General features: G+C 40.0%; 2 protein-coding genes across 2 annotated transcripts in view; one reads left to right on the top strand and one right to left on the bottom strand.

Moving 5' to 3' along the window:
- Window positions 1–6,005, bottom strand: part of LOC138057216 (uncharacterized) — a 13,439-nt gene extending 7,434 nt beyond the window's left edge. Inside the window, exons 1-3 of the mRNA XM_068903269.1 lie at window positions 5,882–6,005; window positions 3,189–4,009; window positions 964–1,246 (exon numbers count right to left, since the gene is read on the bottom strand). Coding sequence (XP_068759370.1) covers window positions 964–1,246; window positions 3,189–4,009; window positions 5,882–5,986 — 1,209 coding nt within the window. The 5' untranslated portion in view covers window positions 5,987–6,005. The remainder of the gene's footprint in view (window positions 1–963; window positions 1,247–3,188; window positions 4,010–5,881) is intronic.
- A 54-nt stretch (window positions 6,006–6,059) lies between these two features.
- The window catches only part of LOC138057217 (leucine-rich repeat and guanylate kinase domain-containing protein-like), a 32,725-nt gene continuing 21,284 nt past the window's right edge, over window positions 6,060–17,500 (top strand). Inside the window, exons 1-12 of the mRNA XM_068903270.1 lie at window positions 6,060–6,399; window positions 7,698–7,796; window positions 9,263–9,344; window positions 9,490–9,590; window positions 9,804–9,885; window positions 11,367–11,491; window positions 11,766–11,819; window positions 12,194–12,283; window positions 13,198–13,278; window positions 13,664–13,750; window positions 14,855–14,961; window positions 16,761–16,880. Of these exons, the coding sequence (XP_068759371.1) occupies window positions 6,202–6,399; window positions 7,698–7,796; window positions 9,263–9,344; window positions 9,490–9,590; window positions 9,804–9,885; window positions 11,367–11,491; window positions 11,766–11,819; window positions 12,194–12,283; window positions 13,198–13,278; window positions 13,664–13,750; window positions 14,855–14,961; window positions 16,761–16,880 (1,226 nt within the window). The 5' untranslated portion in view covers window positions 6,060–6,201. The remainder of the gene's footprint in view (window positions 6,400–7,697; window positions 7,797–9,262; window positions 9,345–9,489; window positions 9,591–9,803; window positions 9,886–11,366; window positions 11,492–11,765; window positions 11,820–12,193; window positions 12,284–13,197; window positions 13,279–13,663; window positions 13,751–14,854; window positions 14,962–16,760; window positions 16,881–17,500) is intronic.

Genomic DNA, 17,500 nt, shown 5'->3' on the forward strand with positions numbered 1-17,500 from the left:
AAAACTTTTCGGGCCCGAAAAGCCATCTGTGAAATTGCCAACCGCTTGTTTTGGAAAGCCGATCTTTTAAAATGTTTTCAAGATAACAAAAAGAAAAATAACTGTGAAGTTTGACGAATTAAATGCTCTCCGTTTTTGAGTTACAACGGGAATTGTGACACCCGAAAATGGCCCGTAAAGTTTCGGGACTTTTGAGAAAAGGCCCCAAGAGCTTAAGGAAGCACAATGGGCGAATGGCACGTTGTCATAGCTTGGCACAGGTAAGTGATTGTTGCATTTTCTACTAGCATTTTGGTTGGCTAGTCACAGCAGGGTTATCATCCCATTACCATGGTGGAGCAATATAAGGACACCACACATACCAAGAGAATAGATGGTTTTTACCTTACGTCATAGCAGTCATGTTGGTGCACAGAACAATACAGAAAAAAAGATTTTTGGAATTTGACTCTATTATAGTGCAATACATGAGCCATAATTTGCTATTATTTTGTGCACCAACATGGCCGTATCATCACGTGACTGAAAACCATCTATATGTGGAAAGAGAGCGCATGCCTGAGCCCCATGATAATTATTTGAAATCTATTTTTAGATCGCACCCGTGCTGCGAAGGTTATTTTTATCAGTTGTTACCATGACAGTTTCATACCAACTGACCAATAAGGTGCCGTCCTTGAAATAACCACGCAGTATGAGACGGAAAGAACAGCTGATATCAAATAAATTTCATCAGAATAGTGCAAAGTTTATTATGAAGTGACGTTTTCATGGACGTCGCCGGCTTAGATCTTACAGTCCGTAACGTCTCGTACTGAAGCCCCCTATTATCGAAAATAAGAGAAGGCGACGATAATTTTTCATTCTTTTTTCTTTAAAGATTCACACCAACTTTATTCCAGGTATACTGCTACCATGCTGAACGAATTGGAAATAACATTTGCATGCATGCCTTCGACTGACCTGTTTCTGTTGCAGCCATTCTTTGTCAAGAGACAATCTGAATTTGACAAGAGACTGAATAAACCTGTAAAGCGGATGTTCAGTGGACATGTCAGGCCAGAGCGATTCTCGGTTGTTAGGATCTGAGCCGCCATTAAAGCCTTGCTCCGTACCGTAATAGACTATTGGAATCCAGTCTCCCATGATCACATATGTCAGCTCGTTCTTCAGTGCTGTGTAGCTTGGGTTCAAATTGAGAAATCTTGGGTTGTCATGGTTATCCACGAAACCACCAAAGATGGATCTGATTAAAAAGAACAAGATTGAAAATAACGAAAATGGCATTTCACTTTGCGACCAGATTGACAAGTTGCGATCCTGCTGTAGTACGACGAAAATTTGAATGCATCTTACCGTGCATACGGAACCCGCGCCCGCAGTGCACGCGGCTGTCAAAACTGTACCATCCTGTCAATCATTTGCCCTTTCACTGGAAACGGTGCATTTCTGTGCGTAAATGACGTCGTTGTTAAGCTACACCGTCGAAAGGACGCAACCAAAGTCTTTTTCTCGCGAAGTTAGCACAAATAAATACATTACCAATACAGTTTTCACGTGTTCTCACACGTGATTCGAAAATACCAGACTGAATTTGTCTTAAAATAGTTAGAGAAAGCACAAACAACAGCCAAAGCACAACAGCTGACGTTCGAATCGCCGTTTGCAGGCAAACAAGTTTTGGCGTCAAGTTTGTTCATCTTTTAAATGGCTTTCTGGCCCTTTAACTGTGAACCTATCGACGTGACGTCGGATAGCACATGCAGTTTTTCCCGCTCGCTGAATTTTGATTGGTCAGTTTAAATTTCAGTAGCTCTCGCTGCATGCACAGTAGAAAGTTGCAATCTAAAGGCCAAAACAATCCGGTCTAGGGTCTTTATCAGGGTTGATCTAGAATTATGACAAGAGTCTTTTTATGTGCTACCAGTTTGCTTAATTAAATGGCAAAGCACACGCCTATTAATAGTAGTTAGTGTTTTTTTTTCTTTCAATGAGATGCAAATTGGTGTCAGCAAGAGTCTATTATCCAAGAGTAAGACTATGGTATCAGGTTCGTCCCCGTCAGCGTCAGAAAAGTGTCTATTTTTAAACCAAGTTCTGCATGTGAAAATAAACAATAGACTATCGGCCAATTCAATGTTGCAACCATTTCAAATCTACCGGGGTTAAGATTGTTTGTGCATTGTACTTGCATTATAATGTGGCATTCACATTTAAATGATATGGAAATACCTGGAGAAAAACGTTTAATTCCCAAAGGTTTTGAATTGGGTAATTTGGTCAATAGTTTATTCTCCTGGGCCCAGTTGTTCAAAAGCCGATTAACGCTAATCCCAGATTAAAAATAACCAAGAAGTTTATTTCTCTACTCCCAAATGCTGTTCGACGCTGATATTCGGATAAAATTTACATTAGTAGATGTCGATCTTGAAAAACAAAAATAAGCAAAAGAAACTTTAACCAAAAAGTTGAAAACATGAAACAAAAGTTTACGCTAATCCTGGATTAAGTTAATTGGCTTTCGAACAACCGGGCCCTGTAAAGCTTGGTTTAAAAATAGACACTTTTCTGACGCTGATGGGGACTAGGCCAATTATATTTGTGTAAATCTTACTCTTGTGTGATGGACTCCTGATATCAGGTTCAAAGGAGAGTGGAATGGCATTGATGTGCCAAGCTTGCAAACAACGGCGTTGATGGTACTGCCGGTTGGTGGTGATAATTCTAGAATTATCCCACGTAATTGTGTGGTTGCTTTGACATTGAGTACGCTATGACAAGGCAGAATAGCTAATGAAAGGACTCTAGCAGTAGCAATGGACGGAGCACTCATGATAAGACACTCGACAGGAGAGTCGAGAGTCTTTAACTTTCTCAGCTATACTTCCAATTTTCTTCAAACCAGGGAACCATCAAACCATGAAGCAATATTTGTTTTAAAATTATAATTCAGCACGGCGCAAACCAATCTTTTGCATCTGTACAGATAAAAGATAGAAGAACCGGTTTTTATCATCAGCTGAGTTCCTAAACACCGTTGTGTCTATTTGAATTTTTTGTTTTCATACGCGACTCAACAATCTGCAAGTCTTAATTTGAAGGGATACGTTTATAAATGCTGATTGACTCGCGGACCTCGAGAAAAGTTTACAATTTAAAAAAAATATAAATATATTCTGTTTGCATACCTATCCTTGTAAATTTCATAAGATCTCTTAACCGACGTACTCAACGAAGTGAAATCCTTGGATTTCTCCTGGAAAACCTCTCTTAGAGTCCAATACATGGGATACGCCAGCACGGAATCGATATAACCTTGATATTCTGCCACGTACTCCATCGAACCACAAGGAGGAGGCCCGTTGTTTGCTTCCGCAACCATGAAAACCCCTCCAGATTTACGGAACTCTGCCCAAAAGTCCTTTGGAACTTGGATAGCCGTGTCGAGTCGGTATCCGTCAAAATCAAACTGGTCAGTCATGTTGCGGATCCAGTCAAGCAAGGTCCGATGCACGAATGGATGACTTTGATTCAGGTCTGGCAGGTTTGCCAGCCAATAATTTTCTATTTTCCACTGATCTTTGCATTCTTCCGGCCATTTTATATAGGAATGGTACGGGTGGAAATATTTGGCATCATTGAAAGGCACAAAATTGTTAAAATTGCGTTTTAGATTTCCGGGGAAGTTTGGAGGATAACCCATATGATTGGCTACAAGATCAGCCATTACCCACACGTCTCTTTCGTGACAAGCCTTGACCAGAGATATAAGGTCCTCTTTCGTTCCAAAATGTGGGTTAATTTTGAATATGTCTTGGGCCCAATAACCATGATAACCTTTGTCGGTGTTTTGCACTATGGGAGAGATCCAAATAGCATTCACTCCTAAACCTGTGATGTAATCAAGGTTCTTCTCGATTCCTTTGAATGTTCCGCCGCAGTAGTCCTTTAAATTGGAACATTTTTGAGATGGAATCTCCCCAGACGGTGCAAAACGATCCGTAAGGAGCTGACAATAGCAAAATAAATAAAGTTAAAAAGAGAAACAAAAGCATGAAATTGCCATCTGCATGACCTAACGAAAAATCAGTCTTGGAGTTGTGTTAGCAGTAACGAAGCTCAAATTAACTTGTTTTTCAAAACCAGTCCATCTGACTCGTTTGCAAACGAGGCTGAAGCAAGCCAAGCAAACACCGGAAGCGGCTTGGTTTACTTGCTGTGACTCAGCGACTTAAAAAAAAACGTAACCATCTCTTCCAATTCTTTCTTCGAAAAACTATTAACAGAAAGAAAGGAGTGTTCATAGAACAAGGTCGATTTAAGTCTTTATCATCCCTAAAAGTACTAAAAAAGAAACACATTTTGCATTTCAAGGGTACATTTTGGAATGCTTGTATTTGTCGTTTTCAACTGCTGTCAATCACTGAAGAAGATACATCCGGAATTTATTTTGATTTCCTTTTCTGTAACAGTCTGCCAGCTACTACCAAGTGTAAATCGCCGTCTTGACTTTAAATGTTGGTGAAAAATACAATAAAAAGGCAAACCGTTAATTTAGCCTGCACGCAGTTCCTCACTCTTCGAGCAGAGCCGCTCTTAAACTCTCCAGGAAGGAATTAGTGGAGATAGAGGTTTCCCTTGATGAGCACTTGCCAACATATAGAGCGGTTTTCAATTGAGTGTCGAAAGTAATAAGCGAATTGCTTTGGTTTATGTTTACTTCACTCAGTGATTAATTTAAAGTTCTCGCGCCATTTTTTCGACCATTCAGAAGTGAAACCAAAACTAATCGTGGCTCGCGCGTGCACATTTTCCCGTTCTTTGTCTAGGCTACGTGTAATTACTTCGAGTTTTGATTGGTTTACTGGATTGTCTCCGTCCTTTTTGATTGGCGAAAGTAATTACTTTGGTTTGGTTTTACGACACTCATTTGAAAACCGCTCTGTCCTCAGAGGTAACGATTTATAATGATTTCTATCCAAGTTATTCATTTTCCGTTGTGGTGCGAATGCGTTGTTTGTACACGTGCCACTATAATTATACTTGATCTATACTGGGAAAACAAAACATAAAAGCGAACTTTATCAATTCATATCAGTTGCACGTGAGGGTTAACCACGTGACCAGAGAATTGCACGAGTTTTCTTTCCTTCCTATTTCACACACACTTGCCTCGACGCTTATGTGCTGTTCATGCAAAACAGTGGATTTTGCTTTCTTTAAGAGGTTACAAGGGTAGTGTTAGGAGGTTAGCTTGGACTCGAGCAAGGGGGTGCCATTGAGTTTTTAAAATCTTTGGCTCTGTTTGCTTTCTGGGGAATGTCACGACCTTCTAGCCTTACTCTCAAAACTAAACTGAAACCATAAAATTAATATTTCCATTGTATAGTTACATTACCTAGAGTGAAATTCACTGGAGGTCTCTCCCCTTTCTTCTCCCCAAGGCAACTGGTCCTATTCTAGAGATATCATTTTAATGCTAATTTGGAGTATAACGACTGCGTTAGAGACAGCGTTGGTGATTTAAAGTTTATCACATGTCGTAAGACGAACTTCAAATCCCTTGCACATGTCCTCAGATATCTTACGTTTACGATATTTTGAGACGAAGATTCTGTAACTATACTTTTATAGCATGTAGAGAACCTGTTTTGGGAAGAAATGCGCAGTAATTTCATTCACCTAAATGTCAGAGGGGCCGGAAACAATAGTCTGCCAGAGTACAGCACATCCGCAGCTATGAATTCGAACGATCTTAAAATTTGAATGCGACAATGGCTGGACTCAGCTCAAGGAAAAGTTTCCAATGTCAAGTTGGTCAGGTCTGCCTGACTCTATCTCCTGCCTGGCAAGTTTGACTACAAATCACAGACTAGAATACCTGATATATGATTCTCCCTTTCCATTCTTCTGCGGTTTTTCCATTCGATGGGTAGAAAATAAAAGATAGAAGAAAAGAAACTAGCGTAAGTGTATTCACAAGCATCTTCGTGTTGAATGGACAACTGACCCTCACGAGATCGTATAAATTCTAATCCCTGGGTCGAGGATTCGAGTTTTGGGAAGGGACTGGGTCCGAGAATTGTTTCCGAGCAACGAAGAAACAAGAAAAATGGCGGACAAGGCGAAGAATTTCAACTCACAACAAACAAGAGCTGGAATCAAATACTTCGTTGTAGTTTCTCTATAACTTTATTTGAGATGACAGCAAGAAGTGGCCGCACAAGCAGTGATGAAAAGATTGAAGGAATTCCTGAAAACGTAGGAATCGGACTCACAGATCCTGGCCAAACCGAAGCTGTCCCGGACGGAACATTGAATGTTGTGGAATCACAAGCCAATGGCGTTATCAATCGTCTGGAGAGCGACTTATCAGAGCGACTTATGGAGGAAGACCAGGTAATTTCAGAGAGATTCTTGCCTCTTACTGAGGGACATACTTAAACACGGCGAAGTTGAAGAGGAAGCGATTAACCTTTTGTTATACCTCTTTTACGTTTTTCTTCCTCATATATTTAACAATTAGACCCGTGGCCCTTGAGGGCGAAGGGTCTAATTGTTTTAGTATTACCCAACTAGTCGGACAGAAAAAGCAATAATAAAGTTAGCTAATGCAAGTTGAAGAAATATTTATTTGGCAATAAAACGAAAGAGAGCGTCACGCTTTTCGCTATTCGAGGACTATAATAAATTTGCTAATAGTCCTCTAGTAGCCTAGCCAATTAAAATGCAGGATTTGCATTAGTCCACTAGTTGGGTGATACTAAAAAAGTTTAACGGTGTCTGCGAAAAGGCAGACTGCAGACAACACACCAAATTCCCATCTCATTCACAAAGTTGACTTTTAGGGGGTGGGATATATAGACCAAATGCTACCCTGCGCGCAGCTGGTTTCTCCTACGCTTCCCGAGAGCGAAACTACCGTGAGCAACCATTTGATTTTCCATTGAGCATGTGTGAAGTACGTCACACCCCACGAGATGTATTTGACACCCACTTCGTCGTATTTCGCGGGATTAATCTCTAAACAGGAGGCTCGCCCAAGTGCAGCAGTTACGTAGCTGAATGCACGCGCAAGCGCCAAAACAATTTACTAAGTCGTTTTACCAGTTCAAATTTAATTTATTCCTTCTTGGCACTTGACGGTCAGGCTCACTCAAAGAAACTAACGGTAGCTCGCAGTGGTTTCCCTCTCGGGAAGTGTAGGAGAAACCAACTGCTCGCACTGAGTAACAAAATGCATAAATTGCGGCCAAAAAAAATTTTTTTCTTTATGTGTTAATTAGAATCACTAGCCTCACTTGCATGGACAAAATACAAAAGAAACGTTGCTTGAGAGTGAGGTAAAATTAGCCCATAAACAAAAGAATGCATTTAATTGGCCGCAATTTTATGCATTCAGTCTATTTTAGGGACTACACCCATTGTCCTTCATTAATGATGGTGGATAATGTGTTAGCCAACAGGGAAGATATCTGTTTACAAATATTGTTTTTTTATTCAAATGTGCCAACCACAGACCCTCCGTTTCTGGTTGGCACATTAATGACAATAGAAAATAAATGGGCTGGCCTAATATCAGATAAATGTAGGAACCAGATAAAACAACTTGCTCATGTTGGGAAAAAGTCCTTTTGTTGTGCTTGCTTGCCTTGAACTTCTAGCTTTTTAACTTTTTGTTGTTGTTGTTTTTTTAGGAAGTGGACGAGTTTGAAGAGATGATAGCAGATGGCCTGTCGCAGTTGGGAAGATCAGCTGATGGAACTCTTCAAGTGTATCTCAGTTTGTTTTTGCCAGTAAGTAAATATATTTATTATATAGATACTGATGAAATAACAGGATTTCGCCTTTTACTAAAAAATCATACCTTCACCGCGCGCAGTGAACATATTTTTATCTTTCACGTGTGAGAATATACTTGTCGTCATGGTAACAAACACGATTAGCCAATAAATCGCAAGCTTCCTCTTCATTGTACAATACTTTTGTGCTTTAATATAATTCTTCTCTACTACATTTACATTTTTGTTGCAAAATTTTACTGTAACATTATCATGATTTGTTACAAAACATGTCCATGTTTGTTTTGAAGCAGTGTTTGAAGGTGTACATGTATAGCTCCCTTCTTCTCTCCTGTGATTAATGCAAGGTGATTTAGTGGGAGTGGGAACCCACCCCCCCCCCCCCCCGGACCATCCAGAGGCAAAAGGGTTATCTGCATTGTTGTAGCTAGTGAGAGCTTTCAAAACAATGCAATTTCATAACTTAACGTAGAGATGCAGTAAACCTTTTGCAGTTTTCTTATTTGTGACCTAATCTATATACCACAGAGGACTCAGAGACCACAAAACCGGGAACTTTACTTCCCACAGGGTTATGAACTTAAAGGATTGGGAGACAGGGCCTACATGTACTGTTTATTGTCCTTATCTGAAAAGACTAGAGAGTCTAACCATTTGCAGATGTCATTACAAAGGCAGCACTTTCTCATCAGTTATTTAAAGACCCTGAGTGTTGGTCCGGCGGGAATCGAACTCACAACATCCCACATGGCATCTCAGTGTGGACAATTAACTGAACGAACCAGTCAGTGCATGGTCCTTTTTCATCCTCCACCATTGTGGGTTGAATTTTTTTGGTTCTCTGCTCTGCTTTGCAAGGTTTCATCTCAACTGCTATTGTAGAGTCTCCCCAATCATTAGAGCACTTGATTATACATGTACTTGGTTATGCAACCTTGAGACTTGAATGGAGTGACTGAAAAACCAACTGAAGATAATCTTATGATAATTATGGGACATCAGCAGCTGGACAAGATGTGTGCCTCCCATCTGTAGGGTGACGTCGTCCAGTAGTTTACTGGTATTGGAATTTGAGTTCGACTCAAGTTCAAATTCCACTTTGACCACTCTATTGGATTTTCATGATTAACATCTCCTGCATTCAAATCCATGTTGTTAATTTGTAAATAAACAACCTGCTTTGCCAAATTGAGTTCTTAACTGTTATTAACAATAATTTTTATTACAATCTACTATGCATGTTCATCTACTGGGCCATAATTAAAAGTGATACGATGTTACCGTCCTTAACTGTTTTGCCTATAAGGGGTTCCCCATAATTTGACAATTAATAAAATTTGTTTGGCATGAGATAGACTAAAATTAAGTGATGTATTACATGCAGAAGGGAAATTGTTAAAGGGAACATAATCTACTATTGTGTTTTCCTTAATATTTTTTATTTTTTGAATTTGGTGTAGGGATGTGAATTGACAGAAATCAGTTGCCTACAGGGATACATTCATTTACAAAGTTTGGTTCTTTCACACAATTTCCTTACAGGTTTGAGTTGACATCAGCTGCTTGTCAGTTTTGAACTCTTTACAATAAGTTTTGCCCTCATCTTCTTTCAAGTGCATTTTAATAAGTTATTAGCTTATCGGCATCATTGAATTCTCTTTTTCATTTTTGTTTTTTTTCAAATTAGATTTAACTCCTCTGGGTAACATGCGATATCTTCTGTCGCTTGATGTGTCCCATAATCAACTTGAGACTGTTTTAGACTTTGCGCCTCCTCTTGGACTCCGGGTAAGACTTACATGTAAATAGTAGAAAGTACTCAGTCTGGTAATTTATTTTAATCTCAAGTGTTTTTGGGAGATTGGTAGCTGGTCCAGTGAGGGGGGGGGGGGGGGGGTGGGTGGCCCCTACCCCTCACCACCATCGCTCAGTTATGTTTGTTTCTATATTGCTGGATAATGAAATCGTAGGTGCCTGACTGTCAACTCTCTTTTATTGCAGGAAGTAAACTTGTCACACAACAAAATTGAAGAACTTCCTGATCTTTCAGCTCATCAGTGCTTAACATCACTGACACTGGATTGTATCCTTGTGCTGTTTATGGTTTTATAGCTACAGTCTTTTCTTGCACAGAAATGTTATGTAAGAAATAAGATGCTAGCACTGAACTGGGCACTTTACACTTAAGCAATAAGGCCATTTTGCAGTTGTTTGCTCAGTGACCTAGCCTATGGATGGCTGCGAGGCTGCCGGTAACCTTGTATTGATCCAGACCTCACTGCTCCGCGCACCGAAATTACAGTATGGTAACCCACCAATGCGAGGTGACGTCATCATACAACCGTACATCTTTCTACTCTTCAATGAAGCCAATACGCGAAATGTTGCACTGCTGTAACACGCGTCTTATTGGCGGGAAGTTGCCAAAAACCAAAAAAAAACAAGCTAATTAAATGTTAATAATTTAATGTCGTACTGTACAATACAGAAAGAAGAGAAAGAGTAAAGTAAGCAGGCAACGAGAAAGCGATGCTCTGGCGTTCTCCAGAATACAATGTAAATTGCGCTCTCCTAAAGAGTCAATTGGTTAATTTAAAAAGGAGGAATTTTTGCAAAACTTCTATTTACCGTATACAGTAGAAATTAAATTGTGCAGGGATGGCGCAGTGATAAGAGCACTGGCCTTTCACCAACGTGGCGCAACTTCGATACCCAAACGGTCATATGTGAGTTTCTGTACTCAGCTTCGAGAGGTTTTTCTCCAGGTACTCAGTCCGGTTTTTCCCTTTCCTCAAAAACCAAGCAATGATTTGATATGTGTTGATTTGATCTGATTTCTGTATACCGTTAGTGTCTCCAATTAGTACCTCAGCGTTAACATGATACACTTGGCACTTGTTCGCTGATAAGACCAGCAGCCATATTTGCATACTAAAACAAAAGGAAGAATTTTCCTAAAAACAGAGTTCAATGCTAATAGGCAATTTTCTCGATGGCGTCATTTGACTACAACTACCACAATTCAGTTTGTTTTTCTTTTCATATTTAAATTTGTATTCCCAGTGGGGTAAAAATAACAATAGCTCTAATTAACATGACACAAGCGAAACCTGAAGGATTCTGGTACTTGTAGTCATATGGCGTCATCATGCAAATGTCCTATTACAGCTATTGTTATTTTTACCCCACTGGGAATACATAATTTAAATAAAAGAAAAACAAACTGGTAGTTATAGTCAAATGATGCCATCATGAAAAAAGGTGCCTATTCTTTGTTTTCACATGACGTCACGACCGCCATGTTGGTGCCCCTAAACAAAGAAAAGGCAGCCATGTTGGTGCCCCGACCAAATCCTCCGGGAATTTAACTCTATTATTATGCAAACGCTTCCTTTTGTTTTCGTTGAAAAACATGGCTGTTGATCATGTGAGTGAAAACCAGCAATTCCCATGAGAATATTTTACTCCTCGAACATAGCCGCCGTGACGTCATGTGACACTCTGTAAAGTTCATTATTGTTATTATTCGTTCCTTTGTTATTTTTTTCCTTAACTTCTTCACAGACAATAACATCTCAGAAATCCAGGGATTATCCAGTTGTCATCGTTTGTCTCACCTTAGCTTAGCGAACAACACGATAACACGGATAGCAAATCTCGACAAGCTTCCCTTGAAGTATTTGAATCTGGTCAGTTCTGATCGCTCCTTTTGTGTTGTAAAACGGAGGGGGTATTGTCTTCTTACCGTAGGGGACCTATGCCCTGATTGGGCGTGTTATCTTTTTGTGGTATACCATGATGTTTTTTTGGAGGGGTGAGGGGGGTAATTGCTTGGATTAGCGTCTAGACTCAAGGAGAAATTTGTTTGTTTTCCTTATAACACTTCTCGCTTCTGTTGACTTTTTTTTCTGGGTTTGTTTTTCTCGTTGTATCAGTACTTTTAAATTCCTTTTTCACCTGTAGAGTCAGAACAACATCAAGAAAATTGAAAATCTGGAAACCGTAAAGTACTTAGAGGTAAACACGTTGGTTAATAATTTGCTCTTCATTGTTATTAAGCAAGCACTTTTAAATTTATTTCCGTTGTATTAATATTTTTTCTTTGCTGATTTGAGGGGTCTGAGGTCAGGGGTAGGGTGAGGTGGGTTTGATTAGGTTGGGGGTGGGGTGAGGTGGATTTTAGTTGGGTTTGGCTGAGATGGGTTAGGGTCAGAGACACGTTTGATTTGGGTGGGGTAGGCTGAGATGGGTTTGGGTTGAATGGGGGCGGAGTGAGGTAGGTTTGGGTTCCATGGGTCTTGGGTGGGGTGGGGCTTGGTTACTCTTAGGGCAATGTTTTTCAAAGGTGTTCGAATTTGTTGATTTTATAAACAAGCTAAGATATTTTTCAGGTAATCGATCTGTCTGGCAATAGTATCCGGAGTATGAAAGGCCTTCAGAATCACGATTTACTACAAGAAATAGATCTTGAAGAAAACCAGGTCAGTAGAAATTGATTTCTCGTGGAGTTGTTTTCTGACAAATGGCTATTAATGCAGCTTTGATACTTTTTCCGCGTATTACGGGTCATATATCAGTTCCAACGAACCGACGGAAATGTAAACCTCGGCTGCCCATTATATCATTGTTAGAAAAAACCCTTACTTGCTTACTAGCTACAATCTCGATTCCAGAGCTCTTCTCTTATGTGCATGACTGAGGAAGTGAAGAGCTCTGGGGAACCCTGAAACAAAGTGTCCTCTCCTTGGTTTCGTGAAGAACAATGAAAAGCCTCTTTGATTGGTGCATCTGTGTTAGGAGTGGGGAGCCGCTGTATGGTTCAATTAGCCAATTTTTGTCTATAAGGAAGATAGCTGTTTACAAACATTGCTTTTGTTTTTCTAATGTGCCAACGACAGGACCCTTTTTTTTGGCAGCCAGTGGGGCTCTGGTTGGCCCATTAATGACAACATATAAGAACCTTACAGCGCATGTTCTCCTGCATAGAGTTTCCCAGCGCCTCGGGTCATGCACAGACATCTGAGGCTCTGGTGACTAGGATGTTCTTGCTATGCAAGCAGGAATGGCGCTATGGTGAGAGTACTCGCCTCGTACCAATGTGTCTCGGGTTTGATTCCCAGACTTGGTGTCACCTGTAGGTTGAGTTTGTTGGTTCTCTACCGCTGCTTTGAGATTTTTTTTTTCCGGTACTCTGGTTTTCCCCTCTCCTCAAAAACCATCATTTGATTTGCGTTGATTTGTTGATTTCAGTTTACAGTGTCCCCAATTAGTGCCCCATTGCTAAATACCGTTGATATATTATCATTATCATTATCGTTATCGTTATCGTTATCGTTATCGTTATCGTTATCGCCAATATAAATCAAGTTTCACTCCACCTTGTTTTTCACCGCAGATAATTGATATTGCCGAAGTGCGTTACATCAGAGAACTGAATTTGCTGCGCAATCTAAACTTGCTCGGGAACCCAATACAGGTGTGTATTGCTATAAAAAGCCGAATTTAAAAAGGCATAGTATTTTTATTATACAGAGTGCAGAAACGGGTTAAAAGAAGAGCAAGTTCTTCCGAACTCTAATCGATATTGTCACTGGACCATTGGCTGTTTCTATAGACAACAAACTTTGCTTGAAACTATTTTTCTTCAATGAGGTGAAGAGTGGATACCTTTGGCATACCTCTGGGGGTAACCCTGCGGTGGTTTAGCATCCCGTCCAAGGGAGGGTAAACACTCGGAGGTCAACCTGTGTAAGGGATTCCGTGTCCTATGGGTGACTCTCTTAATGCATAACTGAAATGAAATGAGGTAGATACGAAAATTTCAGTCCGTTATTGTTATTGTCTGCATGGTTTACTTGTAGGGTATGCCAGACTACAGACTTTCCTTGTTGTTCAGAATACAGTGCCTAACTGAGCTCGACCGGTCGAAAGTGTCCGTAGAAGAAAAGGTATTTCTCTCCAATACAATTGCTAATGTGTCAAATCCTTTCTATTGCATACATGAGGTAGCTGCGAAATCTCTGACTGCTCTAACTGTCAAATTACATCCAATCAGAAAACGTTCACAGGGAAATTGCGCCACCCAGGAATCTTTTTTTTTTCCAAAAAAATCTCATGGCTGAGAGAAGTGTAAAACCAAAACACGGTCGCCCGAAAAAGGAGCAATCCTTCAAGGGTCTGTGTCGAGTTTGTGAAAGGAGTTTACTGGAAGAATATGTCTCAACAAATTTTGTGTGAATTTGTTCAGACCATCGCCAAAAAAGAAATCGTTTGGTGTTGTATGGGCTGAACGACTAAGAAATATGGCTGGAATCCATATACAATATTTCGGGCAATTCTTCACAACTTGTTTGCAACGTGTTTGTAAGGAAAATTAAGCACTGTTGCGATATGCATCAGGTCAAAAAGAGAACGTTGGCGGCGAGGTTTAGGCGGATGTTTGAGATCTCGAAAACAGCGTGACGCTGAATTCAACCAATCAGACTAGGGGATTAAGTTGGTGATTGACACACATTTAATTCCCGCCAATCAAAACAGAGCTGTCAGCTTCAAGAAAAATGTAGAACGCCTCCCTTGGAAGATTCGGCACGGCCAATGTTGTAAAAGCCAATCAAAACAGAGCTGTCAGCTTCAAGAAAGCTGTAGAACTCATCCCTTGGGAGATTCGGCAGGTCCACTGTTGTAAAAGCCAATCAAAACAGAGCTGTCAGCTTTAAGAAAAATGTAACACGCCTCCCTTGAGAGATTCAGCACTCCCACCGTTGTAAAAGCTAATCAAAATAAAGGGGTCAGCTTCAAGGAAAATATGATACTAATCGCGTGAAAATCCTGTTCCTAAAAATGAATTTACTCGGGAAGTGGTTGACTCAAGGAATTAGTGGAGGTAGACGCCCTCCTTGATGAGCTTGCGATGTTACGCTAGCTGTATATGAGTCTGATACTTCACAGAAGTTTTTTTTTTCTGGTAATCTTCACCGAGATTGGCCTTTATTTGATATTAAATCTTGAGTTGTTTCTTTTTGTTTTTATGTAGTGTTTCTCTTTCTTCCCAGGTTGCTGCAGTCAACATGTTCAACCCACCCCCCGAAGTCATCGCTGCACGTGATCATATGTTTCACGTGACCAAATCCCTTCTCCAGCCCACTAGAATTCACGATAGGTATGGTGTAAAATGTTTTTTCTTTCATGTTTTGCAAAAATCGCAGTAGTGATAATGTCCACAAAAACGACTTGTTTGAATCTTACACCCATGGAAGTTTCCGATTGACCGATTTGACCTCAAAGGGTTGGATCTAGGGAAAATTGAAGTCATTTACTAACTAGCTTTAAATTTAAGCGTGTAAAATGCAAAACGCGACTTTTAAAGTCCTAAAGCGCGAAACTCCTGTGCTGCATATTAATTCAGCCGCCCACATACACGTTGCATTCTTAAACTAGTGAGTCTTTCTCCTCGAGAAGTTAAGGCCCGTTTTAAACGTCGCATTTTACATGTGCCGAATCTAATGCAAATGAGAAAATTCTATTGTTTTCGCTCATTTGCATTAAGTTCAGCACACGTAAAATGCGACGTTTAAAAACGGGCCTAAGCCTGGTTTTCACGAGCGACTCGAGCACAAACGCAAGCATAAGAGCGTTTATTTCACCGTGAAAACGGGGTGGGTTGGAACAAGCACTAACACAAACACAAGGATCAAACTTTTTCCTTTTTCTTATGCGTTCGCTTGCGTCGTGTGGAAACGAAACGCAACAGGGCCCGGTTGTTCAAAAGCCGATTAACGCTAATCCGAGATTAAAAATTAACCAAGGAGTTTACTTCTCGACTTCCAAATGTTGGTCAACGCTGATATTCGGGAAAACTTTGCAGTAGAAGAAGTCCAACCTAAAATACAAAAACAAGCAAAAGAAGCTTTCAACAAAAAGTTGAAAACATGAAACGAAACTTTACGCTAATCCTGGGTTAACTTAATCGGCTTTCGAACAACCGGGCCCAGAAGCTCAAGGAAATTTGCTAAGTCTGGCCAATTAAATCACTCGTTCCAGATTCCCCGCGTCTGAGCATGTCAACAAATCGAAAATGGCGGAGACCGTGGTTGATTTTGATGCTTATGTCGACGTTCGTTTTCACTCAGCATAAGCTACTTATGCCTGCGCTTGTATTTGCGTCGCAAGTGAAAACCAGGCTTTAGTAATGGCGGACCATTAAATACTAAGGCAAATTCCATTTAACTAAACAGGTCACTCAGTGTTTTGTTAATATAGTTTTGAAATCCAAAAAAAAAGAAGAATTTGTTTTTTGCGTCATATTAGCACTTTCGAGTGACTTTTACCCCAACAAACCTTTTTACTTTAGTTATTCTCTGAAACTATCCCTAAGATATATATATCTATATATATTTTTTGTTTTTACAACCCCTTTTCTGTTTATTTAACAATTATTCCATGAGCGCGCGTTGGATATGAGATGGTAAATAGCCAACGAGGCGCGTATCGCCGAGCTGGCTATAACCAGTCTCATATCCAGCAAGGGCGAATGGAATAATTGTTTTATTAAATTTCTTAAACTCTACAAATTTGGAAGTAAGAAATAAGAGCGAAAAAGGCGAGAAAATCCGAGCGAAATCGAAAAAAATTTATGAAGATGCGATAATATGTAATTCCTTGAGGTCAGACAGACGTAGGCTTGTCACAAAAACATTTCTCAGTTGACTTTTCGCGTACTTCTAAACGTCGGAATTGATCCAAACTTTCCACACAAAGCGTTTTTTTTTTTTTTTTGGCTCTCTTGTTTCGCTTTCCGGCGAAAAAACATTTTAGCTTAGCAACGTTAAGCGCAATCATTTACCATATAAGGTCAAACTAAGGTATATGAGCTGATAACCTAGATTGAGTGAACCAATCAGAGCACGCGAAATGCATTAATCGAGGTTGAAAATTTAATAATTTATTTATTTATTTCAGCACTCTTCCTAGTGTGGATATGCCCTACCCAATGCTAATTTTGTGCGGACCCTGTGGATCAGGCAAACGATACTTGTCCCGAAGATTGTGTCAAGAGTTTCCAGATTTCTTTGGCTTTGGGTATGATTCGCTTCTTGAAAGATTCTTGCCTGTCGTTAATGTTCATCTAGGTTTTGTGCTGTTGTTGTCATCGTTACCTCGGTGGAGGAGATTTTCCCTGCCAGTTCCTATAACCCTTTGACTCCCATGATATAAAGGTTTATTCTCCTAACTACTTCCGTAGATTTATTCTTTGGCTGGTCATGAGAATTTTTTGTTATATCAAAATCATACCCTGAAGCTAAGCTGATAATAATCCTCATTCTCAATACTTGCCCACCTGTCAGTGTATTGAAATTGAGAGGTAAATTTACACGCTGATCTCTCCGTGCCCAAAACGTTCTGTCTCGCTACGCAACTAATCTTACTTTTGTTTTACTTTTGTATCAAAGAAGGGAGCATGCGTACAGACAAGACGCAGCAGACGGGGAGCTACATATCCTCCTTATTTAAAGTGCCCCTGTGACCAAAAAATCAATTCATATTTTCTTTGGATTTCAAAACTATGTTAACAAAACACTAAGTGACCCACGTTTTAAGCCTTGATTTCAAAAAGACACCTCTTTATTTTAACTGTAATTTTCCTATTTAATGGTCCGCCATTACTAACATTATGTTCTTGAGAGAGCTGGATCACTGAC

The sequence above is a fragment of the Montipora capricornis genome, chromosome 7 (genome assembly GCF_036669925.1).
Source record: "Montipora capricornis isolate CH-2021 chromosome 7, ASM3666992v2, whole genome shotgun sequence".
NCBI lineage: Eukaryota > Metazoa > Cnidaria > Anthozoa > Scleractinia > Acroporidae > Montipora > Montipora capricornis.